Source organism: Paralichthys olivaceus, chromosome 1, assembly GCF_024713975.1.
Source record: "Paralichthys olivaceus isolate ysfri-2021 chromosome 1, ASM2471397v2, whole genome shotgun sequence".
Taxonomy (NCBI): Eukaryota; Metazoa; Chordata; class Actinopteri; order Pleuronectiformes; family Paralichthyidae; genus Paralichthys; species Paralichthys olivaceus.
In genome coordinates this window covers 3,911,573-3,938,003 of record NC_091093.1, presented here as the reverse complement: position 1 = coordinate 3,938,003, position 26,431 = coordinate 3,911,573, and the positions used below count along the sequence as shown (strand labels likewise).

Here is a 26,431-nt window from a genome sequence, read left to right as displayed (position 1 = left end):
TTCGCACATGGATCATATTTAGGCTGAAAACATGTTGTAACTGATAGAGTTTCCAGTCAAATCTGAATGTCGGGGCTTATGAGCACTTGGATGACACAACAGGAGCAGTATGGAGGCCTATTATGTTTTTTCAGTTGTTTTTTACACATGTGAAGACGTGGTCACCATTCACTTAGATTGTATTGGATTTGGCTGCAAAGCTGTTTACTCCTGAAACTCACACACTTCGGCGTAGAGAAGATTATGAGTGAATTTTCAGTTTTCTGTGAACTATCCCTTGAATGTTAAAAATTAAAACTGATTGCATGAGTATGTGGCAGGGTTATTATAGTTAACTAAAACTAGCAATGGAAAAATTAGTTAACTGAAATAAAAATAAAAACGACAATAACAAAAAACCAAAAACAAAATAAAAACTACAATGAACAATGCAAAACGAACTAAAACTAAACTGAATTGCAGATAAATTCAGCTTCGTTGTCGTTTCGTTTTCTCCCTGGATTCCTGCCTGTCCTGCAGGTGATGGTTAAAGAAGGAAATTAAAGGACTTGATAAACCATATGGGGTGTCACACATTGTTTCATTCTTTTTCAGCTTCTACAAGTCACTTTCTCTTAATACCTGGAAAAACTATTTAAAAAAAAACCAAAAAACTATAGTAACCTTGGTGTGTGGTGAATCTGGTGCATTTATGTCAGACTGCGTGTCCCGCGGCGTTGTTACCCAGAGCAGCTGGATGTAGTCTCAGTGCTACGTTAGCCACAGTAGACTGTATATAAAGAGACATTAGCTCAGCTCGTCTTGTATCCATGGACAGACCACAGGGACACAACAGGAACACTTCCCCCAATCGGGAGAGACGCGTGGGCGGCCCCGCGGCTCCGATTGGCCCGCTGCTTGTCACTCAGACACGGTCGCACTGAGTGGAGGCTGGCGGGGAGCAGGGGCTGTGAGGGCGGGGGGGAGGAGCTGGGTGTTGCCTCGGTCTTGGAGCCAGACTCAGGATCCCCGGTTGAGACTCAGCCCAGTACCCTTCGCGGAGCCCCTCGCTGCACCGTCTAGTCAACTCTGCGCCCAGTGTGTCTGTCTGAAATAACCATGGGAGTCGAAGGCTGCACCAAATGTATCAAGTACCTGCTCTTCTTCTTGAACTTCATCTTCTGGGTAAGCTGCCGTCCGCTTTTCTGTTGTTGTGCGCGGGGTTTTCACACGTTGGGGCTGTCGGTGCGGAGCAGCGCCGCCCCTCTTTGTGGTCAGCGGTCCGGGGATCGTCCGGGCGGCCGAGCCCTGGATGAATGGACGACGCCGAGACAACAACCATCTGTACATGTGTGCGACGTAGCCCTGGTAACGGTTCACAGTGATTCACCGTGGACACACGGACCCCGAAGAACCGCGCTACAGCCTCTTCTCCCCACTCCGGGAAAACATGGCGAAATTAGGCACGTCTAATAAAGTGGCTCAAAGGCGAGTGTGAGCTGATCACGTGGAGTGGTTGATGAATCACAATAAAATGAGAGTGATTCCAGCGGTCAAGTGTGATCATGTGTGTGTCTGTAACATAAACAGGCGCTTCAACAGTCTGGAGTTAAATCTCCATGGCGCATTTGGTAGTTTGTTCGGAGAGGAGCTTTGTTTGGACTAAAGTGTGTGTGTGTGTGTGTGTTGAAAAGGGGGGGATTCTTGGTGGTTTTCATTTGGTGAGTCAAGGCCCTGTGCTGGGTGATGGATCATGGAAACGTTTGTGGGTGTTAAGTTTTACTGTCCTTATGTAAGAGCTGCTGCTCACTGTGTTCTCAGACAGATCCCCATCTCACTTTCTCTCTTCCTTTGGTCCTTTTAACATTCAGCAGTCAGAGCCTTGATAGAAAACTGGGGCTTTTTCTCCTTCTTTTTTTTTTTTTTTTTTTAAAAGCTCATTGGCAGCCTGTCTAGAGACTGGTGCAAAACAGAGAGGACAACAAGTGTTGGGGGGGAGACCAAAACCACAGTGTTGTGTCAAGTTACCGGAAGATGGAACCACAAAAACGCCTTCCTTTGCTCTTCACCCTACCCAACCCACAGCGGGTGCAGACAGGGGAGTACCCTGTTACCAGTGTAACAAATAGGGCTGAGCAGAATGCTTCAAAACGTTAACGCCTTAGTCACGGCCAAATCAAATCAGTATCCACATGCCCAGTGTTATTTAAATGATTATTAGATATGCACAACTACAAAAATGCCAATATCCAATTAAATAAGAGGAAGTAATTTACTGTGCGTCATCATTCATTTTTCTAATTAATCTCAGGGAAGGACATTTAATGTTTGTAATAGTTTTGAGTGTCATGTGGCGCAGTCATGTTCCAGGCACTGGCATTGGGACAGTGATTTGTGACCATGTGACAGTTTTACAAGCTAAAACTCTAAGTGCTAAAAAGATGTGGCAGATGTGCCGAAGGAATCAGGCAGATCTACAACCCGTTTAGCAAAAGTTGACTGGAAGACAAAACTAAGAATTGAACAAGTGATAAAAGAGGTGGACAACATTAGTGGATGTTGACAGCAGTGGAAGAGGCAGTGAGGCTCCACCCTTTAAGGAAAGCTAAGGCTGTTTAGAAGTCATTAGTTTTGCATTTGGCCGTAAACCAAAGATAACCGATAATAAGATCAACCTCATGATGGCTCTGGATGAAAATCTCACTGAGGTATAAGACTTTATCCTGAGAGGGACATGAATGTCTGTATCAAATTTCATGGCAGGCCACCCAATAGCTAATGCTTAAAGTCAAACCTATAGTGACGCTAAATAGAATAAAAAGCCTTTGTTGTCAATGTATACTGACTGATACAACCACACCAGTCAGTAGGATTCTAGCTGCTATGAATGTCTGAACCACATCTCGTGATGATCCATAATAATTACTTATATATAAATTGAAATGGTTTATATAATTTTATTTTCAAATTAACTTATTTCAGTCTTGAAGTGGCGTATAGATAAACAACATAAATTCTATACAGAGCAAGTTATATATTGTAGAATACAATTTAAAAAAATACAAAAATTGTCAGTTAGTATGTTTTGTTTGCAACAGGTCACATACATGATCTGGATCAATCTGCCCTGCATACATCACCATTGTATTCAGAAAGATTGAGGCATTTTACAAGACATCAGTGTTAATACTTTTGTTAGAGCCACTGGCTGACATGTACCAGACAGGTCCCTCGGTTTAGAAATAGTTTCATTAGCAAATAAGGAAGCCAGTGGGGGGGAGTTTCGCAGTGCTGTCATCATCATGTTGCTACATGTGTTTGTTTGTGTGTTTTTAAACGCCCCGTGTTCTGGTACATTAACAAGAAGTGTGTGTTTCTTTGTCTGGATGTCCTGTTAAACAACCATAACATTTGCTGCATCATTCTGCCTTATTGTTTAAATATATTACTCTTTTAATTCAAGTAGTAGTATTTCCAACAAGCACATTAAAGGAAAATATGTTCGACAGTTTTAGGCTGACAGGAAATACTGTTACTTCCGATGACGTTCCCCCGACAGTCATTATCAGTGAAGAATGGCAGCTTAAGTGCTGGTGTTGAAAAACGACCAATTGGCTCTGTATTGCTCATTGCAGGACCATCCTTCAGTGGTCAGACCACAGCATTAATAATAAAGCTACAGTACCAACATTGTCTTGTATAGATAATGAAGGGAGAAAGCAACCAGGAATTTGCAGACTCTAGATCTTCCGACAGTCCCTTCAGTCTTGTGTTAGGCCACACAGTGTGCCCTCTCCTCTGGCTCCTGGAAGAAAAACAAGGAGAAAAGAGTCGACCAGAGCAGAATGAAATGTACTGGATTATGTCTGGTCTTTCCGAGAGCCTCGCCATCACGAGTCTGTTGGCTCAGGGACAACCTGGCACAGGCTTTGTTCAAAGTGAAGTGCCATAATGACAGAAAGTTTGCGTTTGGAACTTTTAATCTAGGTGAAAACCTTTAACTTTTTCTTGTTGCCTGCTGGTATGACAAGGGGGTGACTCCTCTTCCTCCTCTTCAAACTAACCACCTTTACGTTATCTTGCCTTTGAATCCATGTAGCCTGTTGCCGTGCTGACTGCTTTTGTTCCTGTGGAACCAGCAGGGGTGAGGTTGTCAGGTTTATTCAGCTTTTAGTTAGAGTTATTGCAATTAGGTTTCTTTAATTTCATCAGGCTATGTTTCTTACGTTGCTATTGTGTTTGCCATTAGCCCCCTGAAGTGAATTCAATGGAATATTCATATAGCACCAAGTTTAGATAGTGTGGGTAGTAATCTGCCTCTGTGATTGCTTGGTTCATGGAGTTGATGGGCTTTCTCGTGTTGCGTGCTGGTTACTCTAAAGATTCATACAATCTAAAGATTCATACAATATAGACCCTGATATGAAGTGTTAGCATTACAACTGGAAGGTGACCTTAATGTGATTGCATTACAGCATCCCTCTAGGTCCATCTTTCTTTTTAACACATTAGGCCTTTTAGTTTTATTGGCTGCTCTGAAGAGCTCTGTGAAAGGATCTGTCAGGGCAGACATGTCCAGTCCATCTGTAAAGATGCTTTGACTGCGATGTGCCGTTACTGAGCAGCCAACAGTGCAGGCTGCCTCTTTAAATGGGAGACCTCCTGTTTCTATAAATCACGCTGGACACTTAGAGGGTTAAGAGGCTACAGGGGTCGAAGTGGGGGTTGGTCGAGAGGAGGAGGGTGCCTCTGTGTGGTGGTATAGGAGTTTTATGGGAACAGCAGACAACGCCCACCCCCCACTCCCTCTCCTGCAGAATGCCCAGCATTCTACAACCCCCTGTACTCTGGCCTGTAGGCAGAAATAGACACTTGAGGGAGAGCTGGCAGGGCCACTTGGGCCACGCTGATGTCACACCGGGTGATTTTTTTAAGAAGCAAGTCTATAGTTTCAGTATCATTTCACTGTTGCATGTAGTTAGTAGAGATATTCTGATACCAATACCAGTGTTGATAACGCCTCCAATACTGCAGAGACCACAAATCTATGTACCCATCTAATACCACGGCCTTAGAGTAAATTAGATTTACCTTGATAAACCTGCAATTTTATTTTCCAGGAAATCACTTCTTAGCCCACCCCAAATGACTGTACTCCCACTTACTGTTTTTAAGGTGACAGAGAAGAAGTGATTTCTGGTAGTGCAGCGTTAGCTGGAGCTAGCTCAAGTGTCAGCAATTTGGCAATATTTCACACTGGAGTTCCACAAGTAAAATGGCGACATGGACCGCATGAAAGACTTCAGTTTCGAGCTGTTTAAAGGAATTAATTGTTTTGTATTCATAAAATGATTCATTTATGGGGGGGTTCAGTTATGATTGTCAAAATAGATGATAAAAGAAGTCCTATGACATTTATTTCTTGTATGTATTTGTTTTTCAAAGGTTTTAACCTGAGTCAGGCCATACGACCATTATAGCAATCATCAATTCCATACAGAATCAGTACCATTCAACTATTTAAAAACAGTTCCCAACAAAATACATGTAAGTTCTGGTAAATCAGGTCAAGATGAGTACACATGTGATGAATAATTAATTATATAAAGTGTAAAGCTGACAATGAGTTAAAAAAAAGCAATCCTCAGAACTTTCCTGAAGACAGCTGGTATCTGTCATCAAATTGTTATATAAACAGAGGTAATGGTGATGTTGTATTTGTTTGTGACTATTTTCCGCAGTGGGTTTGGTGTGCAAGTTAAAATTCATGGCTGCAGGATGAAGTATGTTAGACTGAATTATACCAAAATACTCGTGTGTCCAGCTGGGCGTGCATGTTTTCCTGTTTACACCTTGTTTTCAGGCATGTTAGTATTCAAACTAAAAAGGGCACCACAAGGTTTGTGTGGACAGAATTTTAGTTTGTTTTCAAACAAAAATGTAGTAGTACACAGTATTTAGATGAAGCCTTGAAGAGCAACTAATGAGTTCTGGAGATTCCCCACCAACAACTAACAACATTTACAATAAACGTGATCCCCCAGCTTGTTAAAGCCCCCTGTGTAGATGTCTGGGGTTAAGATTGGGTCATGTGTACAGCGTGTAAAACAAGAAGAGATTTAACCAGGAGAGATAGGTGAGAACACCTTTTTAGTTGAGTAATTTCAAATCAGATGAATTATTTTACGAAGCCTGAACAAGGTTTGACAGATTAGTCCTTTTCAACCGGCCATTTTCATGTCAGACAGTACAGACAAAATTTCCCACTAAGCTGTGCCAGTAAAGAAGCATGCACAATACCAGGGCTCTGTTTCTGAAGCCCGAGCTGAATGCAGCCATTATAAATGACATGAGTTTAATCTGCTTTTCCTGCTATGATATGTCAAAATATCTGCTACAAAAGGCACGTTGTTATAATACTTTATTACAATATGGGATTATAGGCTGAAACTAACTAACTAGTTTCAGTCAGATATCCATCTTCAGATTTTCAATTATTTAATTGTTTGGCCTCTATCAGTCAAGTAAAAGACAATATATCTAACGTCATATGTTCAGCCCAGTTGACACTAGACTTGTTGTTGTCAGACTCAGTTGAAAACCCAGTGGTATTCAGTTTATTATCATAGAGGACTAAACATATTTACGACTGATAAGCTGTAACCGTGGTATTTTGATATGTAGTTCAAGTAATTGATCAAAAATTGTTGTCAAGACTGAGTGACCTGAAGTCGGTCTAAAGCAGTTGAAGATATGTGGTTCCAAAAGTTGCCAGTCCCCAAGAACCTAGATTCCGTGACTATGTCTCAAAGGCCATCCTATGAGTTTGTGATTAACTTCTTTATTACTTTCTCATAGAAGCTACTGGCTGTTTATGTCTGTGTGAGTCACTCCCTTTTTAGTGTCCTTGAAGCTTCAACTAACTTGGAACCAGTTACATTTGTTGAAATTATGAATTTCAGTTGTGTCCTGCCTGGGTTCTCCCTCCATTCATCATTTATAAAAAATACTGTTACTTACACCTCTCAAAAAATCTGGTTTCATGTGCCCTCATGCATTTCAGTGACTCATCTCAGTGGTAATTCATTTGGTTAGTGGGTGGGGAGTTCTTTTTAAGTGTGCGTGTGTGTGCATGTGTTGAATTTTTACGCTCTTGCAAGTTATGGTGGTGTTATCTGGTTGCTAGGCAGCTGCTGGCCTTAGCTGTGGAATGAACCTCAGTTAGAGGAGGAGTATGGAGAAGGAGCGGGATGACTCGGCCTGTTTTTGTTCAGATCTTTTCACAGAAACAAGTTCTGGCTAGTTAAATTAACTTATTCTATTTGGCCACATTCTCTTTTTTGAATCCAAGCATCAAATGTATAATAAAAACTTACTATGAATTCAAAATCATATGGAAGGGTGTCTGTTGTGCTGGCCAGTGGTTTATTTTACTTAGTTCAGTGTAGTGATGCTTGTTCCTTTGTGCCAGTTGTGGTGAATGCTAACTCTAGTTATATTTAGGATTTCTTTGTCTTAGGCTAAAAACAAATAAGCTCAGGAAGGCCCAAAGAACAATACGTTTCAGTAACAAAGTCAGACGCTGCAAAATGTGCAAGGTTTACCTAAGGAAACTGTTTGGTAGATGATGTCAGGATATAAGTGAACAAAGAGTTCCTCATGTTGACTGCTTTTCTTGTAGCCTAAGTGTAAATTTAAAAATCTTATACTTACAGTAGCCTCCAGGAGTAGTTAATCATCTTTGGGATTCCCGTTCTTCACCCAGAGTTAAAAATAAAGGTTTACTGAACTGAGAAGGTTTGCCAAACTTTGCCTTAAAATATTTGGACATGTTGTAGTTCTTGCATTTAGGAAATATGCATATTTCCTTCCTTCTAAGGATTAGATGAGAGGTTTAATACATCTTAAACATGTATGCACATGCTAGTGCCAGGTAGAGCTAAGGACCTATTAGCTTGGCTTAGCGTGAAAGCAGGAACAATGGAAACTGTTGGCCTGGTTAGTATTTTTAATGTGTATGCAAAATTATTTGTGCCAATTGTTAATGGAATTACTGCTCCCTAACACCACACGTCATCATGTTAAGATCACTGAAGAAGCATAGCTCAATAAACAAGTGGGGGGGGGGCAGGGCAATATGACTTCAAATCAATATCAGGATAATTTCAAACTTTTACCGAGATTATTTTATAACACCCTCCCACCCCAATGGGCTGCAAGCGTTTGTGTCCCCTTGTCCCCCGTCCCTGCTTCACACAAGCTGACGTCACGTTGCGTCTTGTGTTTAGTGTGAACTATGTGCGCACAAAATGTAGAAATTGTGTTTAAATAGGTGTCTCCTGAATTTAAGAGTGACTCAAACAAACACAAATTAAACTTCAAGTATATGTGTATATATATATATATATACTTGATATATATCTACATATATATATATACACACATTCAAAGAAGTGTGATTTACACAAAATATCCCTAATTTCCTCATTTTCTCTGCTTGTGTGTCCTAAAGCCTCAATGCCGTGAGAAGAAATAACACAGAGAATGAGTGAAGCTGAGGGTTCTCTAGTCATTTCTTTGAGCACCCTGTAATGAGAATAAGTGATGCTGTCCATACTTGGTGTTAAAAAGTGCATCACGCTGGTGGATACTAGACACCAAAACAACTTCATCTAGCAGCACAGTTGTGTGTCTGCTTTCACACCCTAAATTAACAGTAACTCAATATTCCTTTAACATCCAACTTGTGTGGCTTCCTTTGATATTATATTGATGAAGCCCTGACATGACAAGTCAATGTGGTAATTTGCTGAGCAGGGTTTGACAGACGAGACGAACAGAACCCTCAATTATTAAATGTAAAGAATTAAAAAACTAATTAAAAGATTTTATGGTGCGTATTATTTTTGGGAGTTAATACAATTTTGATGACATTTCACTTCATCATTTTCTTAAGTGCGGTGAGAAGATCTAACATGTTAATCAATTATCTTGACAGGTTTGTATTGCGTTTCTGTTTATCAGAATGTTGTGTAATTAAATGAATTAAATGAAATGCACTGCATGAATTACATATTGTGTTGTATGTGTTAGCTTGCAGGAGGAGTAATCCTGGGCGTGGCCCTGTGGTTGAGACACGATCCCAAGACAAGCAGCCTGCTGGTGCTCGAAATTGATGGAGCCCATGCCCCCAGCACCTTCTACATCAGTACGTGTCTAATTCATACTTTCTCATTGCTTGTCTCCACACGGTTTCTTTCTCTAATGGAAAATCTCTTCTCAAACCCTGTGAACACCGTTCATTTAGTTCATTTGCAGTACTTCTGCATGAAGACACTGCTTTGTCTACTAAACAAACACAGTTATCATAGTTACTCTGTGGATTTAGTCAAATGAAATGTTTTCCCAGTTTATTTAGCTCTTTTAATGATGCTTTTAGTTAATACATTTAACTAATCTAGAGGGAACACTGCTTTATGGGTTTACAAAAACAAAGCCAAGGCTATCTTCTCACATCAACTCTTAAAACTCTGTATATCCGTCAACATGTGGGGCTATGCTATTTAAGTTCAAAATACACGCCCATACAGTACATGTCCATATTAGGTTGTTCAAAACACTAATAAAAGTTTCAACATACAAGTTGATGTTTATCCTGACAGGTTTTCTGATCACCTCAACAGACCATACTTCCATATCAAAGCCATGTTAACCACATTCAAGCACATTTACTTTTCATTATATTCCTCATTGGATCCTCATTGATGAAAGATGTTGTAAACAGCAATAAGGAAACCTGCCATAGGAAGAACACAGCTGTATCCTGAAACCATTACTGGTACATTAAAACGATAGGTCTACATTATCAATTAATGACCATACGTGGATCTCCTTCATCTACAAGATTTTATTGATGAACATCACTGTGATATTCATTGGAATTGAACTTAATGTCACTTTTGTTTAAAGTGATAAATAGGTTAAATAGCAGTCATAGTATTGTATTTATGTATGTTAAGAGATTTAGTTTGTTGTAAATTACATGCATTCAATACAAAATCACATAATGAAACATTGACTCTTTGGTTGTGAGTTTTGACCAAATGCAGCCAAACAAACAACTTCTTTGACCTGATGTCAGTTGGTGAGGACACTGACACCAAGTAAACATTGAGTAAATGATAAATAAGTTAGGCCACAGTGTGCATTAGGTTGCACAAACTCAAAGTTCACCGGCAGTCTTTCCCTTCTTCCAAAAGAAATGGATTAATCCTGCATGGCTGTTTGTGCAGCGCTTTGTTCATTACTGAAGTAACACAACTGATTGCCTGATCAATAAGAATTGGATCGGACAACAGCACATCGACCAGTCAATCGACCACAACAGAAAAAAAGTTCTCCAGTTTGACACCAAACATTTTCCCGCTCAATTTGCTTTGTGTCCACTTCTGCTAACAGTGAAGTTTCCTACACTGTTCACCCATGATAGAGCTGCACTATCTAACACTCAACAGCAACAGCAGTCACCACCTTTAAACTCTGAATCATATATCAGCAAGGATTATTTGGATCTGAAGCAACACCTGGTAACATTTCTTAGAAATGACGCCCTATAAACTGACAAAACATTGACCTGAAATTCATTATGCACGTACAGCACAGCAGCTGACCCCCAGGAACCTCAATGTGAGACTGTTAAACTGGTGTGAAAACCATTACTATTATGTGGGGCTGCCCCGCCTCAACCAGCTACTTGTGACCAGGTCTGACAGAGGACACACAGCTCATCATATGACTCTGTAAAAAAAAAAAACTTACACCCCCACGCAAAGTTAACACTCTCTTCAACTCTCAGAAACAGCATCAACATCTGCAGTTTCCTTCTGTTTCCGTTCACAGCCTGAGGCTTTATATAAATATTATATATAGAAGAAGAGAAGTGAAAGGAGAGAGGAAAGGAAAATGCAGAATTGGTTTCATTAAACAAAATGAGCGAACACGTCTGCTACTATTGCTACAGAAACATGACTCCATTAAGATGACATGTTATGCAGCAGTCTCTTCCAAGCTTCTGCTCCGCACAGTCTCTGCACAATCTCTCTGCTCTTCTAATCACATCGCCTGACAAACTCGCTACACACATAATTTAAGGACGACAGCTGTGCTATGATATTGGCTGTATTAACATGTAAGACGAGAGACATTCAGCATGAGACACCTCCTGAGTTACTGGAAATACTCTGTCACACACCCACTGATTCGCTGTGCATCATCTGGATAATGACCTGCTTTATTCACACATCAGCTCAATCAGACATTACACAGACTTTGTGTTCAGGAGCTGGAATGGGTAAAGTGCCTGGTTCACCTGAAATGAGTGTTGGTGTTCACATACATCTCCAACTGATGCCAAGAAAAGTTCAGGTGGCCCTTAGGGGCATTCATTTTTGACTTCAGCTGACATGATGATCAACGTAAACCGCCTGGGACTGCAGCAGGGGGTGAGAGTAAAAAGACAGAAGTCAAGCCAGCCAACAATGGCTGATCCCCCAGAGCCCTCATAATGTTGTAAATCATTTTCTATATATAAAAGTATGAAGACATTTTCAGGTCATACATAAAAGTAAGAAAACATCTAGGAAAAAGGATTAAAGTGTGTGAGTAAAAGGTCATGTTTTATTAGAACCACTGACTTGACAATAAAGAAATAAGGCCATTACTGTTTTTGAACTAAATGGAGTGAGAAACTTGGTTTTAAAATCACAGTGTTTGTACCTACATGTAAAAATGTGTTGCCAAAAGGAAGCTCAAATAAATTCCACCCCCTTTGGAAAAGATCTGAGATAAAAGATCTTGATGAGAACAGTCTACATGTCACGTGTCTCAGCGAAGCATTAAGCCAAGTAGTACAAAATTCACTTGTCATAGAGGTGGTTCCTGCTGAAGGAGAGTGGCTGCAGCTGTCGTGCTCTTTCAAGGTTTTAATGTCAAATGTTATTGAAGCGTTCTGCAGCACTGGCGAAAGTTGAACACGGTTCCTAACCCGCATGCATTGTTTTAAGCTAAGCATTGATCACAATGTGTTTAGAGCCGTCCTGGCTGATACAGTAACACGTGGACAGCTAAGACACATTGAAGACTCATTTTAGATGTAATCACTCAGACCACGTTTGGAGGTGTTAGACACGTGGCCAGCTGATGTCCCCTGCGCATTCTAACACCAGGTGTGAGCTAACATATAGCTTTGTTAAATCTGTGAATGGTGGAAACTCCCAGCCCTTGGCCACTGTGACTCACTCACACACACACACTGACTCACTTTCGGTCCTGTAGTGCTGGACCGTTTGAAACAGTTGACTCGAGGGGATGTTTGGAACTTTGTTTTTGTCATTCTCTGAGGCTGCATAGCTGTGTTCATTGTAAAACGGCGAAACAACTTAGGGACTTGCTCTGAAACATCCTCAGTTATTGCATCCTACCCATTACATAAAGCCTCCCTCTCACTCCCAAGAAGGGGAGAAACAGCCCATTCGTTGCAGGAAAAAATTCCTCACTAGCCAACCCCCCCCAGCCCCGGCCCCACCCCTCTTCTTCCCTCCTTTTTGAAAGTTTTCCTTTCCTTCACTCCGCTCGGTTTCTTTCCACTGTCGTTGCCCATTACTTCTCCATCTGGTTGTGGTTAGTGTTCCAGTCGCGCTGTCTCACTTCTCCTCATTTTTCCTTTAGTCCTTCCCTCCTCCTCCCTCCCTCTAACTGTGTCGGCCCTTTATTTCCCTCCCATCCCCTCCCCCCTGTCTTTGTCTCCTGCTGCCAGGAACTTTTCAATATGAACTTCTTCATCTTCTTTTCTTTTCTCTCACCCCAACCCACACACAGACAATTGCTAAATGGCAACCAGCGACCTTTTCTGAAGCGTTCGACATATGGTACATACACTTTTACCTACCCTCAGTATCGCGGAAATCAGTTCCCCAAAAAGTCCCAACTTAAAAACAACACAAATTCCGAGTATCAGTTGAAAAACCACAAAAGGTTTGTGGCATATTAAGCAAGTGTCACGACAATGGCGGTTGTCGCTAATCTTGAGCAAGGAAATGTTTCTGTTTTTATCAGAGAACAAGCCTGACTCAGTTGTGTGTCTGAAAACCAATACAAAGCCTCAATCGTGTAACTTCTCTCAGACCAAACATTTTTGGCACTTAATTCAAAAGATATGCCGCTTACAGTTCTGTATTTGACCTACAAATTTGTGTCCTCTAATATCTACGGTATTGTACAGAGGTTTAGTCAAAGCTATTTAATGACCTAATATTCTTTATGCCACGTCCTCATAATGAGGAATTAAAGGTATGAATATTATAAAACCTCCTACCTGTTACATGTAAATGTAATGTGTTCATGAGTTTGTTTGTTGAGAGTCTGAAGTCTTTCAGTGTCCTCAATGAAATACCATCTTAAAGGTCTATATTCACCGCAATGTCAAGTCAGAATTGTGGGCGTCTTTACATGGTTGGAATGCAGGGTACATAATTAGTTACCCAAATATAACAGGGAACAGGAAGCAACAGAAAGGAAGGCTTCGTATAATAAACAATAGTCGGATGACTTCAGCAAAACAGCTAATTGCATCTTGGAAATATTTGGACATCCATTGTTATATTAGCTTCATCACCTTAGGGGACCCTACACCAAGGTGGTTGTGATTTCTCGCTCATTATAAAGATAAATGTTGTTTTCAACATTTTGATGAATCTCTAAAAATGCAAATATACATTACAAATTAGTAACAGAATTATATATTTGTATTGATATATTTTTCTGTGTAAGATATACATTTCTTCCCCATATGTGAGTGCAAACGCCATCCATTGTGAAATAAAAAAAAAAAAGCTAAAAGTAGGCTTTGAGATATTTATCTTTCTTTTCTTTTTTCGCTGAAGAAAATCTGGAGATGTGGGTATCACTAGATCAGTTGCTTTCTCTATTTTTGTCGGAGTGAAATATCTTGATATTTTGAAATATTCCGATATATTGGATAAATTGCTATGACGTTTTTGGCAGACAATCACGGTCCCCAGAGCCTTACTTCCAGTGAGTTTGCTGTCCCTTGCGCTTAAAAATTGGGCCGAAGGTTTAATCTACACAATTAAACTGCGATACAGATCGTGTCTTGATTTTGTTCCATCAACAAGTCAAAATGTGTTTGTCTGATACTTTGGTTTATCACTAAATACCTGCAAACCCATTGACATTCCTCGGCCTTAGCTGTAATTGGTGTTTAGTGATGTCGAGTAAATGTTAGCATTCTTTACTGAAAGCACCACTGTGCCTAAGTACAGCCTCGAAGAGCTGCTAACATGGCTGTAAACCCTCACTTAAGAGTTTAGTTCATTTCCAGCCTTTAAGAATCTCCATGAAGACCCATAATATACCAGAAGGTAGGAGATAGGTCTGCCATGGCAGACAGGGGAAAAGATGTGATGAATTACACAAACACAAAGTGCACACTTCAGTTGGCACACAATCTTCCCTGTAACACTATGTCTACACAGAAAGGGTTTCAGCAGGGGTTTGTTTTCATGTCACACACGTCTGTGGCCCTGTTGAGGGAGGTCACAAGTGGACAGCTCCAAGAATGCCTGGCATTAGAATCTGTCCCCAGTGATCATTTGTGGTTAGATCTCACTTGCCTGCTCTATACAAAAGACCAAATGATGACTGGTTTTTGCCAGTCTGACAGATGTACTGATGTAATACTGTTCGTTATGAAACTGTAGCATGTCCGAGGATGTCAGCTGAGTAGCTGGTACTTCAGTTTGGCCCAGGACACATTTTGGTTCGAAGAGCCCAAAGAATGTGACCACATACATCCCAGACCACCAAATGTACTAAGAGCTGTCTACTTGTGATCTGATCACTCAGGATAGATGAACAGGGCACGGAGTCTGTTTCCCTCAGTCACTTGTGTTTGTGTACTGGGCTCTGGCTACTTCTAAAGCACGGTTGACCTATGCCCAGTACACCACCTGAAAACATCTGCTAGTTAATGTGCTGCTTTCGCTGCGCCTCCTGGGCAGATCAAATGTAAGGCACACAAACGCACATCTCTGAACACAACCCTCTGTCTCCATTAAGTACAACCTCAAAATGGTGTGGGATTGTTGGGTTTCAGACTTCCCAGAAGCACTTTGGTTCAACAACACTTACACTATAAAGCTATAAAGATTAAAACCCTATACTGATAAAAATTCAAAATGTAAAAGTTTTGGAACAATTTCTTATCACTACTCACTTAATTCCTGATCGCACGTCATGTAAGTCTTTGTGTTTGCAACATCTCATTGCAATCCGCTGCTCCTCAGAATGAACAGGGGAGCTACAGAAGGCCTGAGGAATGGAAGCAGGGGTGGATCCATGAGAAGATTAAATAAAGATTTAAGTAGAAGAAGAAATTTAAGTAAATGGAATTATTGCGAGCATAATTTTGAACGAGCAAATGTATTATACAGAAAGGACAGACGGGTGGTGGTGTAGCAAGAGAGGGAGAGGCTGAGATCGCCAAACAGCAATGGAAGACGACTGTGTCAGACTAAAGAGCCACAATGCAAGAGACTGAGGGAGCACTTGGTCAGACGCCAAGATATCAATTTATAAATTACCCTGAGTATGTGAGTGGCTCTGTGGGTAGAGAAGAGATGGGGGATGATGTATACGAGATACAAGAGCAGTTAGTGGTCTATAATCAAATTTTGTCTGAGCTGACAAGCAGGAGTAATGATGCTGAGACTGAACACGGCAGAGAGCGGCATTCACAACCTGATACACTGATGTCCACATTTGTACTTCAGTTATTCATTGTTCACCAGAAATGATTCAGATGGACGGAGTTGGATATTTTGTTATTTTTGTAGCCTAAATGTGATCAATCTTGATAAAATAAAGAAAGACACAATGGAATAAATTATATGTAAAATATATGAATGAAATTATTGGTTGAGTTTAACAATATCTCAAATTATTGAAAACACCTTGAGTTCTATTATATATTTTTCTCTTCGTCATTGGCGTGTTTGCTTATTTGGTTGGCAGAAACAACACTCATTATCATCTTACGCTCATATCTCACATTTCTGACCATTTTACCAGCACAGGAATGCACCACTAGCGTTTTAACTTCTCTCTCGGCTACACTGTGATAGCAGTATGTTTTTTGTCATGTTTACTGCAATGAATGGAAACTAAACTACTGTGTGGAGAAACCTGTTAAACAATGTAGGAAAGTCTTGAGCCATAATTTATATTTGTAAGAGTCAAAGTTGCAGATTGGTGTGCCATTTTTTTTCCTACAGGTTTTCCAATACAGACTACTAAACAAAGTCAGAAAGAATAAATATTTGTATCAAACTCTCTTATATGTGCGTTGAATTTATAGCAAAACCCAAAGAACAGCTATAATATAATACCTTGTATCGCCTCCCCAGTTTCCATCCTGCTCAAAATCCAAACAAAATATACAGATTGGGATTTACACCACATGTCTCCTGAGAAGAACACAACTAAGAGAAGATACTGATACTAAGAGACTGATGACCGTTTCTGAAGAGACATTTGAATTGATTCTCATGTCTTTATTCCCACACTGCACTCTCTTCATCAGCCATGAAATCAAATCCGCATGCATCTGATGGTACAACCCAGAGGGAAGGAAAAGAGAAAGTGAATGTGAATTATCGAGCATGCATACTTTGTATAAGAAAACACAGAACAGAACTGGATCATGACTCACTGGTTTCTTTGCACAGCTTCACTTGCAGTTTCCTTCCTTGTTATAGCTGATTACTACTTATCTCAGTAGCACAATGTGAAAGTTTCCAAAAACCTGTAAATGTATCTGTGTTGCCATGGATACTAATCAGTCAATGTTTTCTGTCCGTCTATCTTTTTGTCTGTCCAGGTGTCCACATCCTGATCGCTGTCGGTGCAGTGATGATGGTGGTTGGTTTCCTTGGTTGCTATGGTGCCATCCAGGAGTCTCAGTGTCTTTTGGGAACTGTGAGTCACAATCACACCTATCACATTTAAAGGTTCCCTGGAAAGTGACACTCCTAGTAGATTCATGGAGTCGTTTATCAAAGAGTTTGTCCCGGTGGTGTTTTTTCTTTTCTAAGCTTCACTGGCCTCTCTGATATCCCTCATAATGCTACGGTGAAATGAGCATTATCTGAGGTTTTCCAGTACCCCACCCTGCAAGTTGTTGTGATTAGGTCTTTAAAAGTACATTTTAAACAGTGCAGAAGATAAAAAATACTCAGCCGTGACGTTGATTGATTGTTATGCTCATTATATGTCTTGTATCATATTAAAAACATGTGTTACAGGGTTAAAATGAGATTATCTAAATCAAGATATAATAGAGTTGGGGCATTTTTACTGGGTCTGCAGTGTGGTGTCATAATGCAGACACTGTAGTGGACTAAATTGTACTATGACACATTATACATGACACCTGAGTGGATGCGTCACCCAATTTTAGCCCTATTTCTACTGTTTACTTTCAGAGAGACAAACCCTGAAAACACATTTGTCACCTGCTCACCATGGTACTGTTAAACAACAAACATCATTTTTTTACGCTATCTATGAGCCATACAGCACGGGAAGGCTGTGGTCGCAACGTGGGCCATTTATGTTGGTTCCAGACATCATACAGGCCTGTTGACTGTGTGCTGCACTTTAAAAAACACATATTTAGCAACTGACGTTTTTCCCACAGGCTCAGATACCTTTTTTGGCTGTTGTTCAGTTGTGCTTCCGGCTGCATGTGTTTTTGGGGCTTTTTTCACTGGGCTACACAATAGCCACAGACTGTGTAGGGGAACACCCTGCTCTGAAAGGAAAGGGAAGGGAGGGGAGGTGTAGCCACAAAGCGTTTGTTTTGTGTTTAGATGCTAGTGCGACATCTAGTGGCAATCAGTATGTCATTTATCACCTTTAAATAAAGCGGCTTTCCATTTTTGGATTTAGGGATGAAGTGTCGCTGGATGTTTCTTAGAGCTCAAGAATGCTCAAACACACACACTCTTTACAAGACACCTCCACCATTATCTCGTGTTTTTCTGTCCTCTCCTGCAGTTCTTCGCCTGCCTGGTCATCCTGTTCGCTTGTGAAGTTGCAGCTGGAATCTGGGGCTTCATGCACAAAGACACTGTAAGACTACAAACACGCTTAATGAAATAGCCATTCAACATTGAGCCCCAAAGAGCAGTAAATACAGCCGCTTTAGAAATAATTTACACCTTTTTCACTTTTCATACTGTTGATTTTATTTTAAAGGATTTGTCAGTGTTGCCCTGTAATGTACACTCAATTCCCACGATGACAAGTGGGCACATTTGAAAATAATTTATTTTAAAAATCAAAAACAAATCTCCCATTCGCAAAAGTATTCAGAGCATTAATTCAGTATTTTGTTGAGTCACTTGTCTGATCAGACCAGAGTGGTCATCCTTCCAGGAGGTTCCCTGAATCTCTGCAGAGAAAATCTGTTAGGGTGACGGTTCTTGGCCACCATCCAGTTTGGCTCGCCAATTTGAACCATTTGACAATGACTGACACCTCTGAGCTCCTCGAAAAACTCAAGGTGGTTTCATAACCTGTGCCTGACGACTCCTTTATCACAGAGGACTGAAGTAGATGGCTGTGTTTGTTTGTGTGATTTTGTCCTGACACGCCGTGTGAATTGTGGCACCTTTACACACAGGTTATTAGAAACATTCATTTCAGTTTATCACAGGTGAACATCAGTTAAGCTGTAGACACATAAATGACAAATAAACACAACAACGGGTTTAAATACTTTCGTAAATAATCAGTTCGGCAAATGTTTCCAAACATATGTTTTTACATCATCATAGAGATCAGTGGAAAACAGAAATTTTATACATGTAAAATGAAATTATCTCTCAGCTGTCCAGTGTTGTTTTGATTTATTTATTGAGTATAGAATTGTTGATAATATACATACATATATATATATATATATATATATATATATATATATACACAGTTTGCCATAAGTGGCTGTTTTTGCAAGAATATATATTATTATACTTTAATCTGCCATATATGCATATCTAGCCTCAGCCCCAGTTGTCACCTCTAATTTATTTCTAATATAAAGCATCTTGATTTCTCCTCAAAGATGCTTTTTACCATCTGGATGAAAAATATTAGATTTTTTAACATCCCATTTCCCACATTGTGACTGTATTTCTTAATCCAAACATAAATGGTTGTCAGAAATGACATTTGTGTACTCATTTTGTAATTGAGATTTTCTATCAGTTATGGATGCACTGTTACTGTTTCTGGAAAGTCATTGGTGTTTGTTGCATGTCCATCCTGTCCTTGTTTTCTAACAATTACAAAAATAGTGCTTTATTAATACTTGAATCTGACACTTTTAAACCTGAGCTGGAACTCAGGTAACAACACTAATATCCTTGCTTCTGTTTTAGGTGTCGAAGGAGATGAGCAACTTCTATGACACTGTGTATGACAGGGCCATGGCAAAAGATGTCGGATTAGATAACAGTAAGAGCAAGATCGCCTCTGTGCTCAAGGTGTTCCATGAGACGGTAAATATAAAATCTATCATTTATGTTATTATAAAATATAAATATACCTATAGGTTATAAATGTCAATCAATATTTAATTTAACTTGTAAACATAGATGGTTCATTTGATAAAACCATTTCCTTTAGGTCTTCAGGTCAATGTTACACAACTAAAAATAAATAGTAAAGAACTTGGGCCCTTCAGTGGAGCAGCAGGTGTGCAAGTGACCTAGATACATATGACATGTAATACTTAAACCTCGCCACAAGGCAGAGCTGTGTTGAATACTGACACTGTCGGGACAACAGTAGAACAGTTTTTGTGTTTCAGTGTCACAGTTCATATTCTGCAGTTTGTCTTTTATAAGCTTTTACTATATTATGTTTTGATCAAACACATTTAACCCATTGAAACAACAGCAGAGCACTGACTTTGTTGTAGCTTTTTTTAATAAAAAGCTCCAAAGGTCCTTCTATTCATGTTTCTCCTACTATTCATTATTTTTTCGACACTGGACTTTGCTAATAAGAGGGTTTTTTTACATTCACACATCATTTTTTTCTCTCACATGTGAGCGCTATCACCAGCCGAGGGGTTAGTGATCACTCATATTGATGATTTGCAAATTCGACAGCTCTGAAAACAAAAAACAAGATAATCTGAACTTGAGCGTAATATTAGATAAGATCAACTAATGGATCGCACTTGGGAAATTTACTTGTTGCAGAAGGAAGACGACAAGAGAACACATCAAAGCATGAAAATAGAATGAAACATAAATCGAATAGAAAAATCAAATAAAATTGAAAACCAGGAAATATGTACATTGTATACTAATTTCACTACAGACAAATTATTACGTCTGGAGAAATGCACTAAAGGTTGTCCTTGTGGGGAACACACTTCTGGTAAATTATAGAACAATACATGATAATAGAGCACTGAGCTTCACAGTACAATTATGTGTGTAAGTATAGCACAAGTGGAAATTAAAGTAAGAAAACTGGAGGAAGAAAAAAAAACACCAGCCATATTTCTCATAGATGTTATAAAATCGGAGGAAATGTACAGTTGTGACATTGTGGATATTAAAAGACCTGACGAGGTTGTGGCCCACGATTGTAGTGGATAATGTCGTCAAAAAGAGGTCATAATGTTGTTGTCCTGTATGATGTAATTCCTTATCCTGGACCATGGGATATGATTCAAAATGTGCGGGTCTCATAAGGCTAGTTTTTCTTTTTGTTACACATGAATGAAAGTATGATAAATAAGGCAAAATGATAGTGATGTTTAAAAACTGAATATTTTCATATAGAAATGAGCTAAGAACACATTTGTAGGATCTTTACTATGTTGTTTTTGTGTGTTTCAGCTGAAGTGCTGTGGAAAAGGCGTGGGAACCTCGGTTCTTACATTGTTGACAGACAGTTTAGGCGTGACTGACCTGTGCCCAAGCAGTGGACTACAAGTTGTAAGTGTCATCATCCAGATCAACAGTTTTATCACTGCATGCAACAACGGTGCAGGAGCCTAAGCAAAACACTCATTTTGAGTAGTTTGTATTAAACATAAAATATTTGTCAAAACCCAGATCATTAATCAGAACAAAACCACGTCACCGCAGCGTTAATGTTCCTTAGCTTTTTCATCAGGAGCCCTTCATGTCATCTGATCTGCAGATGGGAGAGGAATGAAATATTTGTCTGACATACAGTCTTTATAAAAACTCAAATTGATTTGAAATGAGCACACGGTTTGTTTGGAACCAACACGATACTTATGAATACACAATAAATGTACAATTTACACATAAACACATGACCCCTTGACAGCTCTCATGAGTCTTGAGTCAGATGAGAGGATTGATTCTTTTGTTACATCTGTGTGTTGTGTACAGAGCTGGAGCTGGGAAGTTTTTGGCTTATATAACTTGGTGTTTAGTTTTGAAGCCTGGGTCTGTTACCAACGCTTCTGTGTCATATTAATATAATATAACATTAACAGGCCGTATAGTGTGTTCAATCCACACTCAACAGAACAGACTTCTTCCATTTTCAGTGTTTGCTCAGCGGACATTTCCATCCCTAACAGAAATCTAAAAACAACAATTTGTGGATAAGGGAGGAGTCACATGTTGGACCAGAGTCTGGTAAGTCATGGCTCCTGGCTGGTTTCAGTAAGGAACAGCTACAGCTCATGACTCCCTGTGAAAACCACAACTTGTTTTTACTTTGATGGTTTTGAATGGATCACACAAACAAGATATAATATTTCATTCGCGTAGAGCTGCTGTAGAGCTGCTGTAGAGCTGCTGTGTGTCTGAAGTAAGGACGGAGCCAAACTGCTTCCTGTCTTTATGTTAAGCTAAGCTAATTTGCTCTGGCTTGAGCTCCATTGCAGCACATGAATGGTATCAATCTTCTCATCCTTCTCTTGGTAACAAAGGGAATAAATATATTTCCCACAATGTCAATCTGTTCCTTAAATGTGATCAGTTACGCCTTTCTGCGGAGTCGGGCATGGAAAGAAACACTGATGTCAAGAAATTGTTGAAAATGAATAGAATTCCATACTTTGAGAATCACTGAGGGCTTTACTTTGAGCTGGAGATACAAAAAATGTGAAGCCAGTTCATAGTTTGTGAAGCATCGTGTTACAATTGTTGTTCCCCAAAGTACCAGCGGTGCCACCGGCGTGTGCTAGAGCAATGAACTAGCCAATCATTTTCATGCACTGTATTAACACGTTCACCCAAAAACAGTTAAGATAACAATTGTCACTGTTATCCACTGTGCATGTGTGGTACATATCTGCTAACATGTAGCCCTGATTGCAGTATATCCTGTATTAAACCTTGTTCTAAGCCTTTTCTTAAAATGTGTTCTTGCAACACACGGACACCAACAACTGTCTGCATCCTCGCTTCATCTGGAATGACCACTGTTAAAAACATGACCGAGAGTTTTAAGTGGGGAATTTGCCTCCATCATTACTGTTAAACTACGCATGTGTGAGAACATAAACCTTAACAGGCAACTGTATCTCATGAGGCAGGTCTTTGTAAACAGTCTTAACAGATATCAGTAATTATATTATGAACTCCTGCTTATGTGCATTTGCCATAAAACACTGATTACAGCCCGGAGTGAAAAAGAATAATAATTGCGGAATAAGACTTAAACACTAAAACATGGATCTTAGTTTTCTCTTTATCCTCAATCAGAGCAGGTGAGGTTTTATTGCTGTTTTGAATCAGATGTAAATCCATGTTTTGATGTTTTTCCTCTGCAGAGTTGCCACCATAGGATCCAGGAGCTCTTCTCAGACAAGATCTACCTGATCGGTATCGCCGCTCTAGTGGTGGCAGTTATCATGGTGAGGACATGAAGTGGCCCGTCACTGACGTCAAACCATAAGCATGTTTTATTTAACCTCCACCACATGGTAACGTAGTCATGGCAGTGGGTGTTGTGTGGGCCAATGCTGCACATTCATTGATGCAATGAATAAATGATTATAAGTACAATGTATAAAAGAGATCATTTAAAATGGATGCTGGTTCGGCTACATCTGTAACCTAAGCGACAAGTAAGGGGACCTACATAATGCTTTACTGATGGGACTTACAAATGTCATGTTTCTTTACTATGCAGCTTAGTAACTGTTCTTTTCTTTGGCCACAAAACAGGAAAGTATTGTTACCAACATTTAAAGTTTCAATGGCACATTGATATACATTAGGTTCCTTGGCAAGTGTTTTCTATACCTGTGAATGTGGGAAAGAGTCAACTCCCTTTATAAGGTATTAAGTGGTTCAAGTGTCTCTTGGCACACAGTCGGACCGAGCAAAGACATCGAGTCTTTCTCTATAAATAGTTTCAGGATATAAGTTCTCCTACATCCATTACCTTTCATCTTACTTTACACACACATTAGTATATTTTTGCTGCAAAAAAACCCAAAGTATATTTCTCAAAATGTCAAACCATTGCTGGAAGTTGTATTTGGATTGCTGTAGTGCTTATTTAAGCTTGAATATTGTTGTTGTAACTGACAATTTGACATTTTGATATGTGGATATCTAACCGTCACCTCTGTGTATGTTCCTCCTCTCAGATCTTTGAGATGATCTTCAGCATGGTGTTGTGCTGCGGGATCCGCAACAGCCCGGTGTACTAAAGCTACAGTGGGGCGGCCAGCCGACGTGCAAATGAAGGAAGGTCGACGTTGCAGTCGCTGTCTCATTCGCTCTCTTTTCTTTTATAAGCAGGAAACCTCACATATATATTGCTTGCTGGATTTAGTCAGCTGGTTGAGAAGACAACGTACAAACCACCCTCCATTGAGCATTTTCATGACACTGTCGACAAATGTTTCGTTAGTCACAGATGCAGTTCTGCATATTTGACCAGTGCTTTCCTAATCTGATAAGTAGATTCGTATTATATTACACTGTCACACAATAATTACTTTCACCAGTCCTGGTGCTTTAATCCTTTAGGGATTTGTTAGTTGTTTACTGCCTCCTTGCCTATGAACATGCTCTTATATTCTTGGTTTTATAGATGTTTTTTTTCCACTGTTTTATGTATAAACTGTATATAAATATATATATTAACAGTGCTTTATGACTGCATGAGCATGGCTATTACAGTAAATTCTTCTGTATTCTTCTTGCACTCAGCTCATTCAATTTGCCCCAGACTGAACCACATGATGGTGTGTAAGATCACCACTAGCATCGGCCTCACCACACCATGTAGAGTGAATGTAACACACATGTAATGCACTCCCCCCATCCCACAGATCACTGTCTTGACTGAAATCCACATCAAATGTAAGATGAGAGGGTTGATACCACTCTCAAGTCTTGGGGTTGAAATTTGAAAACTAGGTTAGCTTAGCATGACGGGCGGAGGGAAGAGGAAATGTACGCTGGAAGTGTTTTTGTCCATGTGCAGAGACTTCTGGAATCGACCAGTGGAAACACACCTGGCCGAGCTGTAGTTCCATCACGTCCCTCCCTTTTACTATAAATTCTCATTAATACGTAACCAAGTCATTTCCATTGCCCGTGTTGTTACATTTGTCTGTTTCACACATTAATGATGTCTTTCAGGGCTGTTGTGTCAAATTAGATATTGCAAGTGTTTATGCTCTTGTGTCTGCTCTTTTCTTAATAGTCTCAGGCTAATAGCAGTGCTGATGTTTGTAGTAGTAGAGGACAGTGCAGTCACATTAACACTACAGTGTTGATTCCACCTGGCAACTGAACATGCTCATCATTCAGTCCAGTGGGGTGTTCTTCCCCCACATGGGCTTAAACATACTTGGAGCTGTGGTCTGTTCCTTCTAGAGCCATCTGCCACTGACACTAATGCAAAACTGCATACTCATCATGAACACATACTCACAGAATCATCATCTCGCCCCGTGTAACCCTCCATATTATCACAGCATTTGTCCCTCAACTAAAACTTGTCTTGCTATCATCTCATACTTAAACTGAGGAGCTGTAAAAAGTCTCTTGTAATATTTACAGCTCTGACGTATTGTACTAATGAATGTAATGAAGGCTGTAAAAAGACAATATATGCCTTTTATCTCTCTTTGTATTGTGATATCAATGTCTGGTACGTCGTCAAAGGAGTCTGAAAAGAGGGTGGGAGATTTTTGTGGCAGTGCTGACTGGGAGGAAATCAAACCTTCAACACATTATGAACAAAAAAGCGACACTCTTCAAACGATAAGGGCACAAGCTGTGTGTCTCTGACAATGCTGTCCATGTTGCTGCATTTTGAACCTAGTAACACACTCAGGCCTCACTTCCACTTAAATCTCAACCCTCTCTACTCTTGTAGACTTTGGTTTGCCCAAATATAAAGGGATTAAATGTATTTTACAAATAAATATTTGTGTTCTTGTGTTTTTCTTTTGGACCCTTAACATGAAAAGTGGATGATACATGAAATGTTAGGCCCCAGGATAATGATAATGTGAGTGGAAGAATACGGAAATCTCTGTAAAACACTCATTAGGGTTCTTAAGGTTTTGTTTGTTAACTAAATCACAGATTATAAAAGGACCCACCTCCCAAAGTGTCTCTATCGCCTCCTGGTGGCAGGCTGCAAACCCCACCTTCAAGGGATAGATCACACAAAAATGGGAGCGCAGACATTGAGGCTTAAATCTAGATGTAAATGAATGCAGTGTTAAGGCATGTTGTGTTTTTTTCTGTTTTCTACGTTAGAAGAAGAGGACGGCATTCACTTCAATTGTAGTGGATTCTGCTGCAACGCTGTTTACCCCTGAAACTTCAAACACCCAGCCCTCCATCGGTATAGGGCTGAACTATCCCCTTACTGTTAGCAGATGGGACATGGACCCAATGTCAAAGTAAATGTCGAATATTGTTTTCTCAAAGATGGTTATTGTCTTTTCAAGAAAGTTTGGATTAATTGGTTATTTGACATGATAAAAACAGGGTGATACACAGCTGAGTCTGACTCAGCAGGACTTGAGATCGCAGCTCCATCCTCTCATCACAACTCTGCACTCTGGCTCCAAATGATGTCATCAGTGCAAGATTGCAGTGTCAGGGTATTTTGGCTTCACTTCCATCTTTTAGTGGATTAAATACAATGTTTGTACATTTATCAATGTAGACACCATTTTTCAGGTTATCAAACACTGCAGTGCTGATACCTGCAGATACAAAGTATGCTGTACAGCAGACACTAATAAAACCTGAATTACTACTAAACACTGCAAAAACACATTTAAGCTATTCTCTAGAAAACTGATGGACGGTAATTGAGAGCTGAAGATTTC

General features: G+C 39.9%; 1 protein-coding gene across 1 annotated transcript; it reads left to right on the top strand.

The window, feature by feature from the left end:
• Positions 1-907: 907 nt before the first annotated feature.
• LOC109624857 (CD81 antigen-like) lies at positions 908-25,510 on the top strand. The gene is made up of 8 exons (XM_069530314.1): positions 908-1,164; positions 9,073-9,187; positions 16,934-17,031; positions 18,112-18,186; positions 19,497-19,616; positions 20,973-21,071; positions 22,892-22,975; positions 23,717-25,510. The coding sequence occupies exons 1-8, from the start codon at positions 1,099-1,101 to the stop codon at positions 23,777-23,779; spliced, it is 720 nt and encodes a 239-aa protein (XP_069386415.1). The 5' UTR covers positions 908-1,098; the 3' UTR covers positions 23,780-25,510.
• Positions 25,511-26,431: the final 921 nt, after the last annotated feature.

What these genes read in the sequence shown, in the direction of transcription:
- LOC109624857 (XM_069530314.1), top strand. Translation starts at nt 1,099, where the DNA reads ATGGGAGTCGAAGGCTGCACCAAATGTATCAAGTACCTGCTCTTCTTC. An exon ending in TCAAGGTGTTCCATGAGACG is followed by an intron (nt 19,617 to 20,972) that starts GTAAATATAAAA and finishes TGTGTGTTTCAG; the next exon opens with CTGAAGTGCTGTGGAAAAGG. An exon ending in CAAGCAGTGGACTACAAGTT is followed by an intron (nt 21,072 to 22,891) that starts GTAAGTGTCATC and finishes TTTCCTCTGCAG; the next exon opens with AGTTGCCACCATAGGATCCA.